At 31.4% G+C, this 18,356-nt stretch overlaps 1 protein-coding gene across 2 annotated transcripts in view; it reads right to left on the bottom strand.

Moving 5' to 3' along the window:
• Window positions 1-1,578: 1,578 nt before the first annotated feature.
• The window catches only part of LOC105255965 (thyrotropin-releasing hormone-degrading ectoenzyme), a 54,397-nt gene continuing 37,619 nt past the window's right edge, over window positions 1,579-18,356 (bottom strand). The window contains exons 3-12 of one of the 2 annotated variants that reach the window (XM_025412467.1): window positions 16,336-16,788; window positions 14,391-14,574; window positions 12,868-13,030; window positions 12,572-12,653; window positions 11,683-12,062; window positions 3,255-3,529; window positions 2,842-3,032; window positions 2,310-2,603; window positions 2,155-2,224; window positions 1,580-1,769 (exon numbers count right to left, since the gene is read on the bottom strand). In XM_025412467.1, the coding sequence (XP_025268252.1) occupies window positions 1,632-1,769; window positions 2,155-2,224; window positions 2,310-2,603; window positions 2,842-3,032; window positions 3,255-3,529; window positions 11,683-12,062; window positions 12,572-12,653; window positions 12,868-13,030; window positions 14,391-14,574; window positions 16,336-16,788 (2,230 nt within the window). In that variant the 3' untranslated portion in view covers window positions 1,580-1,631. Of the gene's footprint in view, window positions 1,770-2,154; window positions 2,225-2,309; window positions 2,604-2,841; window positions 3,033-3,254; window positions 3,530-11,682; window positions 12,063-12,571; window positions 12,654-12,867; window positions 13,031-14,390; window positions 14,575-16,335; window positions 16,789-18,356 lie in introns of both variants that reach the window. The other variant, XM_025412466.1, reaches the window with a different exon arrangement.

Genomic DNA, 18,356 nt, shown 5'->3' with positions numbered 1-18,356 from the left:
AAAAGAAAAATGAAAGTGTTTTTTTCCTCTTTCTTGCGCTTCAATTACTATGTCTTATTAACTCTTATTTGACTATTTTTAATTAAATTTTTATTATTTACGTCCATTTTTTACTTTAATTTTTAATTTTATGTGAAACTGATGCATAATTATCCGTATCTGACTCTTATTGGTCACAAAAATTCAAATTCGTGTCTTTACATGTAAAGCCTTATTAATTTCCTGATTGCTAACATTAACTTTATTTGAAATAACATTTTGTAAACAGTTGCACCAATGCTACAGTAATTGCCACAGTAACTTCCAAGTAAATTATAATCTATATAAATAGTTTCATATATTGTATAGTCACAAGACTATGCAAAAGACTATTCACAAGATTGATAGAAATAAATTAAGAACACATACCCTTCTCTTGAATTAATAATTTTATGATTTATTATAAGAGATCAATAAAAGTATATTTATAGAATTCTGTATATTAAATTGGATATATATCAAATGGTATCAATCAATATTATTTTACTCATTTATGCAAACTAACTTTTTATATCGCATATATAAAATTCTAATAATTATTATTGTCGTGTTCGTTAGCAAAACGATTTAGCACGTCTTATGTTGATTTACTTAAAAAATGTCTATTTTACATTTAAATACATCTTATGAAAAATTATTTTATATATACATACATACATATATACATACACACTCACACACACTCACTCACTCACACATGCGCGCGCGCGCGCGTGTGTGTATGTGTGTGTATGTTATAATTCAATTTACTTATAATTTTATTATAAGTATTTTTTATAGTTCGAGACTATAACCACATCAATTAATTATTAATTCCTTTCGAACGAGTGGAATATTTGCGAATCGCGTATCATCTACCTCAGCGAACTATATGCGAGCTCGCTGAGCTGGCAGAAATGCAAGCAAAGGGGTTCGACTTTGAACCATCTTTGCTTGCACTAATTGTGACTTCCATCTAAGATCAACATGACCATATATGGTCATATTGCTAGGCGATCCCCTCCGAATTCTGACAAAATCAGGGGAATAAAAACCGTCCACTGCGAACGCGCGGCGGACAGTCAATCACTAAATCAACATAAGTGCAGACCATAGGGCAGTATAAGTGTGAATAAAAATAACCCAAGTGCGCTAGCAAATCAAGAAAATGGTAAAGGAAATTACAGAAGAAGATTGTGTTAAAAACTGTATATTTGAGACAAATAAAAACTATCGAAATTACAAAGAACCCAAAATTCTAAACTAATCCCTGCGACTACATCCAGCACCCGAGGCTCCCAAAAGCTTACGACGGTACCCAACATGATTCTAGATCGTCTCGACCACAACATATTAATATATAGAGACAGATCTATATTCTATGTGTAATATAAAATATAATTATTATATTTGAATAAGAAGAATAAAATTATGAAGACTAAAGAAAGATATTAATGTAAGGAATGTAAAATAATATCTTATAACAATATCTTATTTTCAATTAAAAAACAGAAAACGGAAAGTTTCTAACAAGTTTTAAAATTAATATCAGAAATCAATAAACATATATATAATTATACGTGTTGCAATTGTTATAATTAATTATAATTATTTTATAATTTTAATTTCTCTTTTATATTAGGTGGTTGAAATGAGGCAAGTGTATCTAACCGTCCCTTGCGTTTTATTATCTTGTCTTGAACATCTTTGAATACTTTCTCTTCAAATTTATTTCTTACAAATTCGCTTATCTGAAAATAATTTACATTTATACTTATTAGAAGTTTAATGTTGTATTATGTAATAAAAGCATGATACGACAACTTAAAGTTAAATTTCATCATTCTATATAAATCTAATGTACTAACAAATTAATGTAAAACATATATATAAATATATAATTATTACTTTGAAATAAATTTTCGCCTTTTTATATCATTTCATCAAATTTTTGAAAATATATTTAATGCATTTATTTAATAAAACTAAAACTATTTTACCATTTTAGTTATTAAATTTTAATGACAATAATACTTTATCGAAAAATTATAAAATCTACAATTTTATATAAAAATAGAGTAAATAAATTTAAATATAAATAAATAAAAATATAAAATTTAAAATAATAAAATTTACCTCGTCAAGTTTGTCTTTAGAATACACATTGTTAATTATACCAGTCAATTCATAATTTGTATCGAACTTTCTGCAAAAAATAAAAAAATAGATAAATGGATAAAAATTAAAAAATAGTGGATAAATACAAAAATCAATATGTGTTATTAAAATACCTTGAAAATGTTTTTTTAAAATTTATTAATATATAATCGACTACTACATTATTTTTAGCGTGTTGTCTGATAATAGAAGAATAAATTTCATATCTATTTTGTAGTCTTGAATTGTTCAATATAAATATGTCCAACAAATTAATTATATTGTCAGGATTTTCAGAGCAAACTAAGTACATCAAAATCTCTTCATTTGGTTTATTTATATATATATTGTATAACTTATTCCAAATAGAAACATTTGCTTCCATCAAGCCATTACAATATGTCCATTCTTTCAAATTTGGCGAAACTCTATAACATATCATTAAAAAATCAATATAATTACACACAAATCAGTATAATTACACACACACACACACACACACACACACACACACACACACACACACACACACACACAAAAACGTATGTATATATGTATGTATGTATGAGTGTGGATATGTATACAAAATGCTAATAATTTATTAAATCCTTTGTCACATGTATATTCATATTAATTTATTAAAATTTAATGAATAAAGTAAATTACTTGTGCGTTTTAGGACTTAAGAGATGTTCAAATAGATTAAGAGTGGCCATTTTCTTGCATTCGGAATGACCCAAAGTACATGCCCATTTTAAAGCTTTGGTTCTCTGAAGTTTCGTAAAATCATTATCGAAAGGATCTTCTTTATATCCTATATTCTTAATAAGTCCATCCAAAATTTTAACCATGTATGACTAAGAAAATCATAGAATAATATTAATTTTACATCGGTATGTAATTGATATATGAATACATTTATCTTATGAATTAGATGCACGTGTACATACACACACACACACACACACACACACACACACACAAAAACATACACACGCACGAACTCACGCACGCCCATATGCACGCATGCATGTGCGCATATATATTTCTTTATTTTAAGTGATTATGTGACTATTTACTTTGAGATGTTCATTTTCTGGAACATTGTAAATATCTTCTGTAAGACTTAATATTTCAAACATAGAATGCCATGGTGTATACTCTGTTTCCTGTGATAGATAGCCTATTAGATTTAAAAACATTATGATATCATGTTGATTTATCATCATAAAATGATAGGCGTCATCGATGATTTGAGCACGATTGAGTACATGGATTTTCGTATAGTCGTCAGATTTAAGATAATCCACAATTTTTTGCCAAATGGTAGAATCGTAATTAACACGATAGTATCCTATTAAAATTAAATAATATTGTAAATTATGCTATAAATTTATTAAATAATTTATTTAAAAAATAAATTAATTTAATTTAATTTAATTTATTTATTAATAAATTATATTAATATATGTACATATATATCATACTTTTCTTGTATTTTGTTACATTTATATATGTGTTAAAAATTTATATTATACATTATAAACGTAAATAATATAAAGAATATATACAAAATAAAAATAAAAATAAAAATTTATAGAAAATAAATAAAAATAAATAATAAGTAAATGATGATAAATGATTAATTATAAATTTAATGATTACTGGTCTTCACAAATAGAAAAGTAAATCCGTATTTAAAAATTTATATTAAATTAATAGTTATATTAAATTAATAATTAAATTTATATTAAATTAATAGTTATATTAAATTAATAATTAAATTTATATTAAATTAATAGTTATATTAAATTAATAATTAAGTGTTAAAGTTTAGTGTAAAAAGGTAAAAAAAGGGCGCCAAGTTCATTAATTGTATCTAACTGTCATATTGTCTACAAAAATAGTGATATAAAAAAATTGCGCCAACTAAGAATAAAAATTTATATAAGATAAATAGAAGTATAAGGAAGAAAACTTGTACAAGTTAAATAGAAATATTTTAATTGAAAACATTGTTATACGAAATAGTTGCTTTAATTTACAAAAATAATAATATTAAAAAATTAAAAATTTATTTAAAAATTGAAAACTGAAAATTAATATAAAACAAGAAAGTAAAAAATTTATTTTATATAAAATTGATAAAATAGTAAAAACAAGCTTGAATAAATAAGCTTGAATAAATCTCATAGAAATTTCTAAAATAAAAAGTATAATTTGTGAAAATAATAAAAGAATTAAAATAATTAAATTATTAATTGAAGATCCAGAAGATCTTAAGAGAATTAATAATAAATGTCCAGCAATTATATTTGCTGTTAAACATATATTTAATTGGAATATATGCCAATTTTATTGGCAGCGCCAAGTTTTTTTAATTAAATTTTTTTTACTTTCTTGTTTTATATTAATTTTCAGTTTTCAATTTTTAAATTAATTTTTAATTTTTTAATATTATTATTTTTGAAAATTAAAGCTACTATTTTGTATAACAATGTTTTCAATTAAAATATTTCTATTTAACTTGTACAAGTTTTCTTCCTTATACTTATCTTTATCTTGTATTTATCCTTATATTTATCTTGTACAAATTTTTATTCTTAGTTGGCGCAATTTTTTTATATCATTATTTTTGTAGATAATATGACAGTTGGATGCAATTAGTGCATGAACTTGGCGCCCTTTTTTTACCTTTTTTTAAAAAGGTAAGTTTTTGGAGATTATATCACTTCTTTTTTTAGTCTAATTTGCTAAGAGATTATTATATTAATAAAAGTATATATGTACATATATACATATATATTGTTACGCCCGCGGCGAGGACTTCGACTATTATCGAAGACGCGCGCGGAGAGAACGGCCGCTCGCCAGTCGCGCGGAATAAACGAACACTCTTTTAATAGCGAACAAGGAACTTTACTGAGCACAACACAACACAGAACAACGTATTCGTACAATTACAATAAGTCGCGGCGCGATACAGAAAACGCGTCCGCTCAGCTAGACAGCTGGCTCGGAACTCAGCTGACGGTCGCCGTTTATAAACATTCTTCTTGACGACGAGACAGAAAACGATCTTCCTCCGAACATCACGGGTGACCAATTATTAACCCGCAGGGAAGGAACACGGGGACGTAACACTACCCCCCTCCTCTCCTTCAAGGTTGTCGTCCCGACAATCAGAAATAGGGGGAGGGGGAACATCCAACGCTGTCCTAAAACTGTGCCTTGATGTCGACTCTAGGACTCCGCTATTTTGGATCCAAATGTACATCCGCACACGTCGACTCCAGGGTACCGACGAGTCTCCTTGCTCTCCCTAGACTGCTGTCACAGGTTACCGAGCAACTTCGTCATTCTGGTCCCAATCGACTAACAGCCAAATGTCAACTCCAGGGCTCCGACGAACCATCCTGCCCTACCCCGGGCTGCTGCCTCAGGTTACCGAGCGATCCGCCGTTTCGAACCCAATCGACCTTCGATGTTCGTTCTGCTACATCCTGGTTTCCCTGAGAGCTTTTCGGATAAGGGGGGGGGGTAACTTCCGTGGACCCTTCGTTCCTTAAGAACTCCCCAAATCCCCGCCTCGGCATTTGCCCCAAGACCACACGGGAAAACCACGGATCAAAAACCGTGGGTAAGGCGGTCTTCAAAAAAAAACGAAGAATCAGATGACGACGATAAGAAATTCTCTCTCCTAAGCGGAACCTTCTTCAAATCAAAGATCCTGAAAAAGAAAACAAAGATTACGCAGCAACTACCTTTTATTCCTATTTCGTAGAAACCCCCCTCACCTCCTTCAAATTTCCTAACTGATAGACATTTCCGGGCTCCAATCTACTAACTATTCTAGTCTCTTTCTAGAAAAAGAGCTATCCTATCCGCATGTACAACTTTTTTCCTATGTCTAGGAGTCTTTTGGATGCAGTAAACTACGTCGTTAAGTTTTTTAATAATTAAATAAGGACCTTCCCAATTGCTTTGCAATTTCTGAGCCCTCCTCTTACTTCTCTTAGGATTATATAACCAGACTCTCTCTCCCTCCTGAAAAAGAACAGTTCTAACCTTTTGATCATATCTTACTTTCATTCGCGAAGACTTCAAGACCATGCGTTCCCTAACACAAGAATGAATTTCCTCTAATTTTTCTTTCAAACTTTCCACAAAATTTTCCGGAGGCAACCTTTCTTCATCAAATTTAGGAGTTCCTCGAAACAAGTCCACTGGCAGCCTAAGCTCTCGAGCAAAGTATAATTCGGCAGGAGTCACTCCAGTGGTCTCATGCTTCGATGATCTATACGCTAAGAGGAACATAGGAATCCATTCATCCCAATTTTTCTGATTCTCGGAAATGTATTTCGCCAAGTAATTGAGAATCGTCTGGTGTTGACGTTCCACCTGGCCGTCCGATTGAGGATGAAGAGCAGTAGTCCTTGTCTTTTTAATTCCAAGAAGTCGCATCAATTCTCCAAATAACTGTGACTCGAAATTCCTCCCCTGATCTGTGTGAACTTCAAGAGGCACTCCATGTCTTGAGACAAACTGATTCACAAAAACTTCAGCCACTGTCTTAGCTCTAATATTTTTGACAGGGAAGGCTTTTACCCATTTTGTAAAACAATCTACCATTACAAGAAGATACTTATTCCCTAATTTAGTTAAAGGAAGAGGCCCAAGGATATCCATTTGTACCCTTTCCAAAGGAGCTTCAACGTTGTAAATTTGTAACGGGGATTTCCCCTTTTCAAATGGACCTTTCCTGGACACGCAGATCTTGCATGTTCTGCACCATTTCTCAACGTCCTGTTTACATTTGGCCCAATAGAATCTTTTTCGGATTTTCTCTAAGGTCTTGTTGACTCCAAAATGTCCTCCGGATGGGGAATCATGCATTTCCTGTAAAACTTCCTTGATCCGATCTCGTGGAACTACCAATTGAAGGAAACTTGTTCGAAGATTTGGGGCTTCCCATTTCTTATAGAGAATTCCATTTTTTAGAATGAGAGAATCCCAGTAAAGCCAATAAATTTGAGCTGAAATATCTTTAGCAGGAACTTCCGAGTGCAATGGTCTTCTTCCTGTTTCTTTACCTTGCAAAATGAAAGATATGCTCGGATCTGTTCGCTGTGCCTGACGCCATTCTTCAAGATCTTCTTTCGCAAGCGCAATACGAGCGACCATCTCCTCTATTCCCTCTGTACTCTTCTTTTCAATTTTGGTGCAGTATCCGCATCCTAAAGTCTCACATAATCGCCTTGAAAGTCCGTCGGCATTTCCGTGAGATTGTCCCTTTCGGTAAACAACTTCGAACTCAAATTCCTGAAGCCTTTCGAGCCACCGAGCCAATTGTCCTTCTAAATTTTTAAAAGACATGAGCCATTTTAACGATATATGATCCGTACGAATTATAAATTTCCTTCCTAAAAGATAGTGACGAAAAAATTTTAAAGAATCCATAATCGCTAACAATTCTCTTCTAGTCACACAATAATTTCGTTCAGTCTTGCTAAGTACTTTACTAAAATACCCAATCACTTTCTCTTCTCCCTTTTGTCTTTGGGATAACACTGCACCGATTCCGATGTTGGACGCGTCAGTATCTAGAATGAACTCATCTTCCCCTTTTGGAAAAGCTAATATCGGAGAAGTTGATAACATCGTTTTTAATAATTCAAAAGCATCCTGGCATTCCTTTTCCCAAACGAATTTAACTTGATTTTCTGTTAATACGTAAAGGGGCTTCGCCAAAGAAGAGAACCCCTTCACGAATTTACGATAGTAAGAACAAAAACCGAGAAAACTTCGTAACTGTTTTTTTGTGTGGGGGATCGGCCAATCTCTCACGGCAACAATCTTTTCGGGATCCGTAGTGACGCCTTCTTCCGAAATAATATGTCCCAAATATTTTATATTTCTTTGAAAGAAAACACATTTCTCAGGATTCATTTTTAAATTAGCTTCCTTCAATCGCGAGAATACTAAATTTAAATTCTCCAACATTTCATCGAAAGTTTTTCCGAAAATAATTATGTCATCCAGATATACTAAACATTTTTCCGATAAGAGACCGTGTAAAACCCTTTCTATTAATCGTTCAAAGGTCGCGGGAGCATTACATAGACCAAACGGCATTACGGTAAATTGCCAAAGACCCCTGCCGATAGAGAAGGCCGTTTTTTCCCTGTCCTCGGGACGGATTTTAAGTTGCCAATAACCGCTCTTTAAATCTAATGAGGAAAACCAAGAGTTACCTGAGAGTTGGTCTAAAATATCGTCAATTCTAGGAAGAGGGTATGAATCCTTTACCGTCACATCGTTTAACTTCCGATAGTCGACGCAAAATCTTATACCGCCGTCCTTCTTTTTTACCATAACGGCTGGAGAAATCCATGGACTTTGTGACTCCTCTATGACTCCTCGTTCCTTCATATCCTCAATAATTTTATCCACTTCCTTCCTTAAATGAATAGGAATTCGACGAGGTGCCTGTTTTATGGGGAGAGTCTTTTATGTTAATGGCATGCTCTAAAACACTACAATTGCCAGCTGTAATATTTTCAGAAAACACATCGGAGAAATCATTTAAAAAGTTAGCAAAAATTTCCTTTTCCACACTCTTCAGATTCAAAGAAGTATTTTCAAAAAGATTTTCCAAAATAGGTGGAACTTTATAAGAATTTTCGATTCGAGAACAATTAAAAGCTTTATTTTCTTTGGACTTAAATTCGAAATCAAAAATATTTTGCAAATTGATTTTCTTAAGAAAATCTATCCCTAAAATACAATCATCGTTTGTAGCGGCAACAAACATAGGACACAAAATTGAATGCCTTCCAATCTCCACCTTTACTTCAACTTGAAATTCAACGGAAACTTTTTCTCCTGTCGGATATCTCAAATTGCAATTTTCAACTCTAACCTTTTTAATATCCTTTTTAATATCCTTGTCTACCAATTCTTTCTTTAGTATAGAAACATCGGAGCCCGTGTCTATTTTTAAAGAACAATCTTTACCATTTATCCTGCCATTGTAACAAAAATTATTTTGACCAATCCTAGCAACATCAAAATCAATAAAACAATTCGCTATCGGGGCCTTTTGGGAGAAAGTTGAGCTACCCCCGCGAAGCTCAACTAAACCGCGTTTCCCTTCTCTACAGGGCATTCTGCCCGGAAATGCCCCGTCTTCCCGCACGTCCAGCATCCTCTACTTTTCGCGGAAAAATTGTTCCCCCGCCTTTCCTCTTTCAAAGGAACTCTCTTTTCATGCTCCGTTCGTGCGTTGTTCTTTTCGCTGCTCCCGGCTTTCTTTTCAAAATCCCCCCGCGCGCCGTTCCTCTCCGCCCTCTGAAAACTCGCGCTTTTCCTCCTTCTTTCAAAATTTTCCCCTTGTATCGTTTTCACGATTTTCGCTCTCTCAATGGCCAAATTTAAAGAGGTTATTCCGTCCAATTGGAGGGTCCTCCTCAAGAAACCGTCGTGGAGAGCGGAAATAAATTGCGCGCACGCGATCTTGTCCCTAACCGCGTAGGAACATTCGGGATATGCAAGCCGCGACAGCCTTTCTAGCTCCGCGCCAAAGGAAGCGAGATCTTCCCCGTATCTTTATTTTCGATTTGTAAATATCGAATAATAATTTTGAGTTAGGCTTCCTTCCCCGAAGAGCAATTCTAATTTCGATGTTAATTCCGCGAAAGTGAGCCTATCGAAATTCTCAATATTTTCCAGAACGATCCGCGCTTTTCCCCGCAAACTCGCGGCTAAAGCGACAGTCTTCGCGGATTCGTCCCAATTATTCGCGCGCGCGATCAGAAGAAACTGGGAGAGGAACTCCCGCAGCGGAACTTTCCCGTCAAATGTGTCGGGTTTTAATTTTAAACCCGTTCCCGCAATATTATTAGGAGGACTTAGCTCGATTTCCTCCCGCGAAGCGATTCTCTGCTCTAGCCGTCGGAGTTCTTCGTCGCGCTGTCGCAGCAGGGCTTCAAATTGTATGCGCTCCCGCTCCCGTTGGTCACGCAGCTCCCTGATCTCTCGGAGCGCGGTTTGCAGGACATTCTCCTCCGACGGAGCCTCTGAATTCGAGGGATGACGCGGAGTCTGCGAGCGGGTTACTCTCGGCGAATGTTGCGTCATCATTTTCCTCGTCCCTTCGTAGCTCGTTGTATCAGCCCGTCGCTCGTTTTATCCCGGAGGGGCCCCCAAAAATGTTACGCCCGCGGCGAGGACTTCGACTATTATCGAAGACGCGCGCGGAGAGAACGGCCGCTCGCCAGTCGCGCGGAATAAACGAACACTCTTTTAATAGCGAACAAGGAACTTTACTGAGCACAACACAACACAGAACAACGTATTCGTACAATTACAATAAGTCGCGGCGCGATACAGAAAACGCGTCCGCTCAGCTAGACAGCTGGCTCGGAACTCAGCTGACGGTCGCCGTTTATAAACATTCTTCTTGACGACGAGACAGAAAACGATCTTCCTCCGAACATCACGGGTGACCAATTATTAACCCGCAGGGAAGGAACACGGGGACGTAACAATATATATATATATATATATATATATATATATATATATATATATATATGTATATTCTTTTAATATATAAGCAAATTACATAAAAATATATATAGAATAAGTATATATAATATAATATAATGTATATATTATATTATATATATATATATTATATATATAATATATTATATATATTATATTATATTATATATACTTATTCTATATATATTTTTATGTAATTTACTTATATATATTATAATATATATATTATAATATATAATATATATATATATATATATATAATATATAATTACCTAGGTAGCAAGATGATGTCTAAAGACGTCTTAAAGACGTCTTTAGACGTCGTCTTGCTACCTGAGTATTATATTATATATACTTATGTTTGACTTGTAAAATAGATATATATATATATATATATATATATATATATTTATTTATTTATTTACCTTGCTCCTTATCATACCGTACTGGCTCTTGCCAATTTTTAATTAATAATTTAATTATTTATTATTTATAACTTGCACTTTATCATTACTCAAAATGCGGTTAATGATACATGTCACTAATGACACATATGACATATATGCCATTAATATCGCAAAGCGTCGCTAACGCAATCTTCTGTCGAGAGTAGGAAATGTACGTTTTCTCTTTCTATGTGTTCTGTACATGTGCGTTGATGACCATAATAAAGACGTTTCTTAATTGAAAATTTTCATATTTCGACTTTGCATTATGATATCTCCGTTTATAGATCACGCAGCGCAAAAATAAAGATATTTTCTTTATACAATTCAAACTCACTCTATTGATTAAGGCTAGTAAGAATTCGTTCAGCCGTTATTGAAATGTCCGACTCGCGTATAGATACACGGAGTGCCGCGCAATGAACTTGGCGCGAGACACTACCGTGTCTCTTGATTATTAAGTTTAATATTAAATTATATTAAAGATACTCACCCGTTTGTTGTAAATTGACAATAATCCAATCATTTTGATTAATTCCATCAATCGTTACATTTCGATCTTGCGGTTTTAACCAATGAGTGGGTAAGGTATTAGAAAAATCAGGATTTGTTTGCGTAGCAAAAGTCAAAGGTATCCACCATTTATTATCATTAACGTTCTTACTTTTATTTTTCGGAACAAAATGTTCTTGCGTTAGTATTATCTCATTGGTATCTTTCTTTCGGGTCACATGTACTACAGGGAAATCCGATTGTTTTATCCAAGTATCCATTACCTCTTTCAATCTATAAGCATTATGTGGGACATCTGATTTATCTAGCACTGCTTGCAAAGCGTTCCATAAGTCGTCGGAAGTAGCCGAACTGAACTGACTAAATGATAAAAGATAAAAGATAGATTTGTTAAAAGAATTATTATATTGCAATAAGTCACATAAATATAAATAAATCCACAATTAACATTGTTTCATATATTTTATATCGAAACACTTAAAATGTAACAATTATTTTTTTCTTTTTATTCTGAGAAAGATTAGAAAATATTTTGTAAAATTCTTGGGGATTATCTGTAAATGCATGCTATTTTTATCAGTTATTTTTATAAGTTATTGTTGTTTAAAAGTTTTAGTAGAAAATTTTTAATTTTCTGATAATTATTAAATTGTTGTGTTGTTTATTGAAAAATATAAAATATTGTTCAATTAGAAATGTAAAAAAATAGTTTTTCTTATATTGTGTTTTATTGATAAATTTATTATATGAGCAATTTAAGGATGAAAATAACGAGAAACATCAGTTTAAACATTTTACTTTTAAGTTGAATTACTATACTGAATTTCAGTAAAAAAATTGCTAGATAAAAAGATAAATATATTACTTACTGCGTATGCAAATATTTAATAAGACCATTTCGAAATACCTCATCAGTAATTATATGTTGTAACATACGCACTATAGCGGGTGCTGCAATTATAATAAATAAATACAAAAATTGATATGTGATAAAATACATTAGCCATCCATAAATTTGTGAACACAGCTAATAAAAGAAATTGATCATTGTAATAAAGAGTACATTTTAACAGTAAAACATTTATTTTATATTTCATTGCTTCTTTTACTTTAGATCATCTATGTTCGGAAATTTGAGCTTGATGATTTATTTACTCTATTTTACCCTTGTTATGAATGGAGGCTATGAAATTTAATAAAATTTTTTCGGGTCCGATTGGATTATTAATTTTTAATGTAATTGGGCTTAAATTCATATTAATATCTTGAAGCATTGTTTGCTGAATATCAATAACAAAGTATTCCATTATTCGCCACTCCTTGAAAATCTGAAATATACATAGGTTTTAATATTAATCAAATAAAGTTTGATTGAAATTAAAAAAGTCAATATTATAAATTAATAATAGAATATCAGTTATAATATTAAATAATAATTAGTTTTTAATGAAATCGTTTTAACCTTATTTTAAACTTTAAGTAATTGTAATTTAAAATAACACAGTATCTAAAATAACAGGCCAGCGGAATTTTAAATTTGATTAGCTACAAACAGCAGAGTAGGTGAACCTGATAGATTTTTTGACACTGAAAATGAATCTAGTCGCAAAATTTCTTCAGCACGTTAGATTTTTGAGTAATTTATAAATAATCCAAAAATGGCAATTTCGGCAAATTTTATAAATTTATTATGGGAGAGTTTTTTGAAATATTTCTGTTAATGGCATCATATATTATTAATCTTCACTTTTTAATTCAACTTTCAATTGCTGCTGCACGATTTTTTTTCATTGAGATATACAAGTTATAAGACTGGTCATACATAGTATGCAATAACACTAACAGCATACATATCCGAAAGATGTCCAAACATCAAGATGTCCAGACATCAAGAGAATATCTAGGATATTTTCTAGATGTTCTTTAGACATCTTTTAGACATGTGTGCTGTTAGGGAAAGCTATTCTAAGCAGGGTTACCTCTGTCTTATCATGAATCAAAATTTTGTAAAAACATAAATTTTTGAACGCCATCTGTCATTTTTTGAAATTAAAAATGGCACATCCATTATGACGGAATCATAATAAAAAGGTATAAAATTTAGAAAAATTTATCAAAATGTGTAACAACTGTATTAAATATACTTTTACAGAACTTTTTTAGGCAACTGAACGTGACATATGTAATCCTTTTCAAATTTGAAGATGATAGATCTGCCATATTGATGTTAATGTAAATTTATATAAATTTATATAAATTTTCTTATAACTTCATGCTTGTACATCTCAGCAAAAAAAAATCACGTACCAACAATCAAAAATAGAAAGGTAAAAATTAGTACTATATACGATTATTGGTAGAAATATTTCAAAAAATTAGGTTCTTTTATAATAAATTCATGAAATTTGTCGAAATTGCCATTTTTGGACAATTTAACTATAAATTACTCGAAAACCTGACGTACTAGGGAAATTCTGCGGCTAGATTCGTTATCAACACCAAAAAATTTATCAGATTCACTTATTCTGCTTTTTGTAATTGACCCCCGCAGGCTCCTATGTTATTAGCGATTTATTTCTTTTTATTATATAGTTATGAATAATTCAGCTGTATTATATTATATTTGAATTTAACAGAAACTTTTTATCGAATGTTCAGTTATATGCAAATAAAACTTATTGAACATACCTGATTGAGAATATATTTTTGGAAGAACGACGCAAATCCTACGCTTAACCATCTCTGAGACCACCATAATGGAGTAACTACATTACCAAGCCATAGATTTGCCATTTCATGTACTGTTGTCTGCGCTACATGTAGTTTATCAAATATTGTATCGAAACTTTCATTGTATGTAAGGAATATTTCACTAAAAATTATATAAATGCAGTTATGTTCATTTCAATGTGTAATATAATTTATAATTATGTAATGTATCTAATATAAAACATTTTAATTTTTAAATAATTGTATGTAAACTTAATATTTATATGTAATTATTTACAATAAAAAATTTTTGTAATTTAAAAAAAAATATATATATATATATATGTATATATATATGTATATGTATATATATATATATATATACACAGGGTGTCCCATTTTAAGGAATGCATCTCGATAATTCTTCGATGAACCATTTTCAGCAAAAATGTTTCACACAAAAGTTGTATGGTTTCAAAAGGGACATAAGATGGTGATCATTACTTTGATCTTGAATAGTTAATTGAAGGTCATGTACAATTTTTTAAATGGAATCGCCTATTCTTATTGCATATTCTTGGAGCTCATCTTGAGAGCTTTCCAAAACATTATAATTAAATATTTTTTCGTTAAGTACTTTTCGTTAAGTACTTTTCGAGTTAACAGGCAGTTGAAATAATATTTTAATTTTATATAAACCATAAAACATCCACTAAAATATTTATTTATCGATTATCTTACCTTAATACTCTTATGTACAAAATAATGAAAGGAATCAATTGGTGTAAGGAAAAAACATAATTGTTTCGAACAAAAAAATGTAATTTGCAATTAACAATTATATTTTTTCTTAAAATAACTTTCTCAAACTAACTATTTTTTTCTTTACACCAATTGATTTCTCCCTTATTTTGCACATAAAAGTATTATGGAAAGATAATCGAAAAATAAATATTTTACTAGATATTTTATGTAAAATTGAGAAATTACTTCAAGCCTTATAATTCGAAAAGTGTTCAATGAAAAAATACTTAATTATAATGTTTTGGAAAGATCTTAAAATAAGCTATAAGAATATGCAATAAAAAATGGGAAATTCCATTTAAAAAAATCAACTTGACCTTGAGTACTTCATCCAAGGTCAAATTCCTATCATTATTAAGTCCATTTTATTTAGTCCTACAACTTTGTTCCTTACAAATTTTTCATTATAGTTGATCGTTTTGAAATATTTTAGGGGACTTTTTGAACATCCTGTATATATATGTGTGTATGTGCGTGAGTGTGTGTGTGCGTGTATGTGATTGTGTTTGTGTGTAATTTATATTTTAAAATTATATCATTTTCAACTTTTGTGAAATTCAAATATAATTAAATTATATTTTTTCTTGAATATTATGTGTACGTGTGTGTGTGTGTGTGTGTGTGTGTGTGTGTGTGTGTGTGTGTGTGTGTGTACGTGTGTGTGTGTGTGTGTGTGTGTGTGTGTGTGTGTGTGTGTGTGTGTGTGTGTGTGTGTGTGTGTGTGTGTGTGTGTGTGTGTGTGTGTGTGTGTGTGTGTGCGCGCGCGTGCGCGCGCGCGCGCGCGCGCGCACGCGGCGCATTTATATACTTTAAATTTTTAAATTATTCAAAAAAAACAAATTTTATTTTTATTTCAATCTTAATTTATTTAAATAACCAAACATTTTCAAAACTATTCTTTTCAGAAAAAAATAATTTCTATTATTCTAAAAACTAAAACAAAAATTAATATTTCCAGCATAATAAATAATCTACTTTCACAAAACCTACAGTTATAATATTCAATACTAATTATACAGAATTATTAATTTCACAAAAGTTGAAAAAAATTATCAATTTATATGACACAAGATATCTGAAATGCGTTATTCTAATATTTTTTTTAAATTGCATATATTACCCAATAATAGTAAGTCCCCAATTTGTAGAAATAATTGGGAAAGAGTGAGCTACGATATCTATTTTTGGAACTTTAGAGGTGCTGTTGGTATATTCTGTCAATAGCTTTTTAGATTTTTGAACAATTTCTTGTACAAATTTTATGTGCGGCACCAATTTTGATCTACACCATATATTAATGGTCTCATCTTCAGTAGGAACACGAACGTAATCGGTCACTACAAACGCTACGAGATAGGTAGACATGATGGGAGTCTTGTCAAAGTGCGTCCATATTATACCGTCTCTGTTACTATCGTCCGATTGTTCCCGTATTGGCATATTGGATAGAACTGTATAATTTCGATGATGTTTTATGGAAATATTGAAAGTAGCTTTCAATGCCGGCTCGTCCCAGCATGGAAATACTCGTCGAGCATAAGTCGGTTGAAAATTCGTTGCGGCCAACCACCTACTACATTTCAATGATATGCTTTTAATTATGATAAATTTTCTATTATCATGAATGAGGATGAGTGAAGTGCTTAAATATGGAAATGCGTAAATGTGATTCATTACTCACGTTCGGACAATAGTACCTAAAATTTTTAGTTTGCACATAACATTTTATTAACATACATTAATATTATTGAATAAAGTAATGAAATTTATCAAATGCGTATGTGTATTTCTTCAAAAATCTGTTAATCTTTCATTTTGTTACATTTTAAATATAATTATGCAACATATAACGTGTACTTCTTCAAAAATCTGTTAATCTTTCATTTTGTTACATTTTAAATATAATTATGCAACATATAACCATCTCAAAAATTTTTTAAAAACGAAATTTAAAAAAATTTTACAAGTTAAAGAACTTTTATGATAAACAATATTATAAGAATTAATCTAGGCTTATACGAGCAATTTAAACAAATGGATGTTGAAATATATTTTTATTTATTGAAATCAAAACGTGATAAATCTAAGATGGGAACGCATACAAATCTAAAAATAAAAATATAAAAAAATATAAGAAAATATAAAAAAACGCATTGGGACGTTTCGACAATTACTTTTGTCTCTTCAGCCAATATTAATAAATTTTAACTAAATTTGGACATTAGATCGAGCTTATAGTTACTTGATATTACGCCTTTTTGTAAAGTGTGTTGGAAGTGTCGGATGGTGTCTTCGGTCGGTCTCCAGATGCAATGATTGTTGCAGAAATTGATGTTTGTCTATGTAAAAGATGTCGGTTTTTGTCAGATTAATGTGTTATTAAAGTCAAAGCTAGGTGGTGGTCATAATTTAAATAAATCTCTTACCAATTTCCGCATTTCTCATTGCAAAGACTTATGAAGAATGACACAATCTCTGATTCTATTTCTAACATTGATGTTATATTGAATTGTGTTTCTCGCACCTGACGGATAGATACTGACTCTGCGCGGATATACAGTGTTATTTATAAGGAGTCTATGTTATTGTTTTTAAACGTCACTCGCACAAATTAGACACCTTTTGATGATTAACGTTCAACAACGGAAAATATGCATGATCCAATAAATCGCAGTGATGTTTAAACCATTTTTTTGTTTGTTATGTGAATTGATTCTGCAATCAATCTTTTGTAATAGTGTGGTTCACTGTCTAATATTTTTGTGTTCTCCCAATCTATTGTATGGTTTTTATCTAAAATATGTTTGGATATGACCGTAAGTTTTGCGTTGGATTGCTAAAAATTGTTTTTATGTTCTTTTATTCAGGTTTTTAATTGTCTTTTTGTTTATCCTACGTATGTTGCATCACAGTCCTTGCATTTGGTATATGATATTATTGTTTATGTGAAGGAGTTTTATCCGTGTGAACTTTAATGAATTTAGTCAATCGATTAAAACATTTGTATCCTATGTCAAACGCTGTTTTTTAATGGTTTACTAACTAATTCAGACAGGCCTTTTATGTAAGGTATGGTTATAAATTTTTTCTCTTCCGTAATGTCTGTCGTCTCTTGTGTCTCTTTTGGATTGATTTTCAATT

Source organism: Camponotus floridanus, unplaced genomic scaffold (assembly GCF_003227725.1).
Source record: "Camponotus floridanus strain SB8 unplaced genomic scaffold, Cflo_v7.5 scaffold51, whole genome shotgun sequence".
Classification (NCBI taxonomy): Eukaryota; Metazoa; Arthropoda; class Insecta; order Hymenoptera; family Formicidae; genus Camponotus; species Camponotus floridanus.
This window is presented reverse-complemented; position numbering and strand designations above follow the sequence as displayed.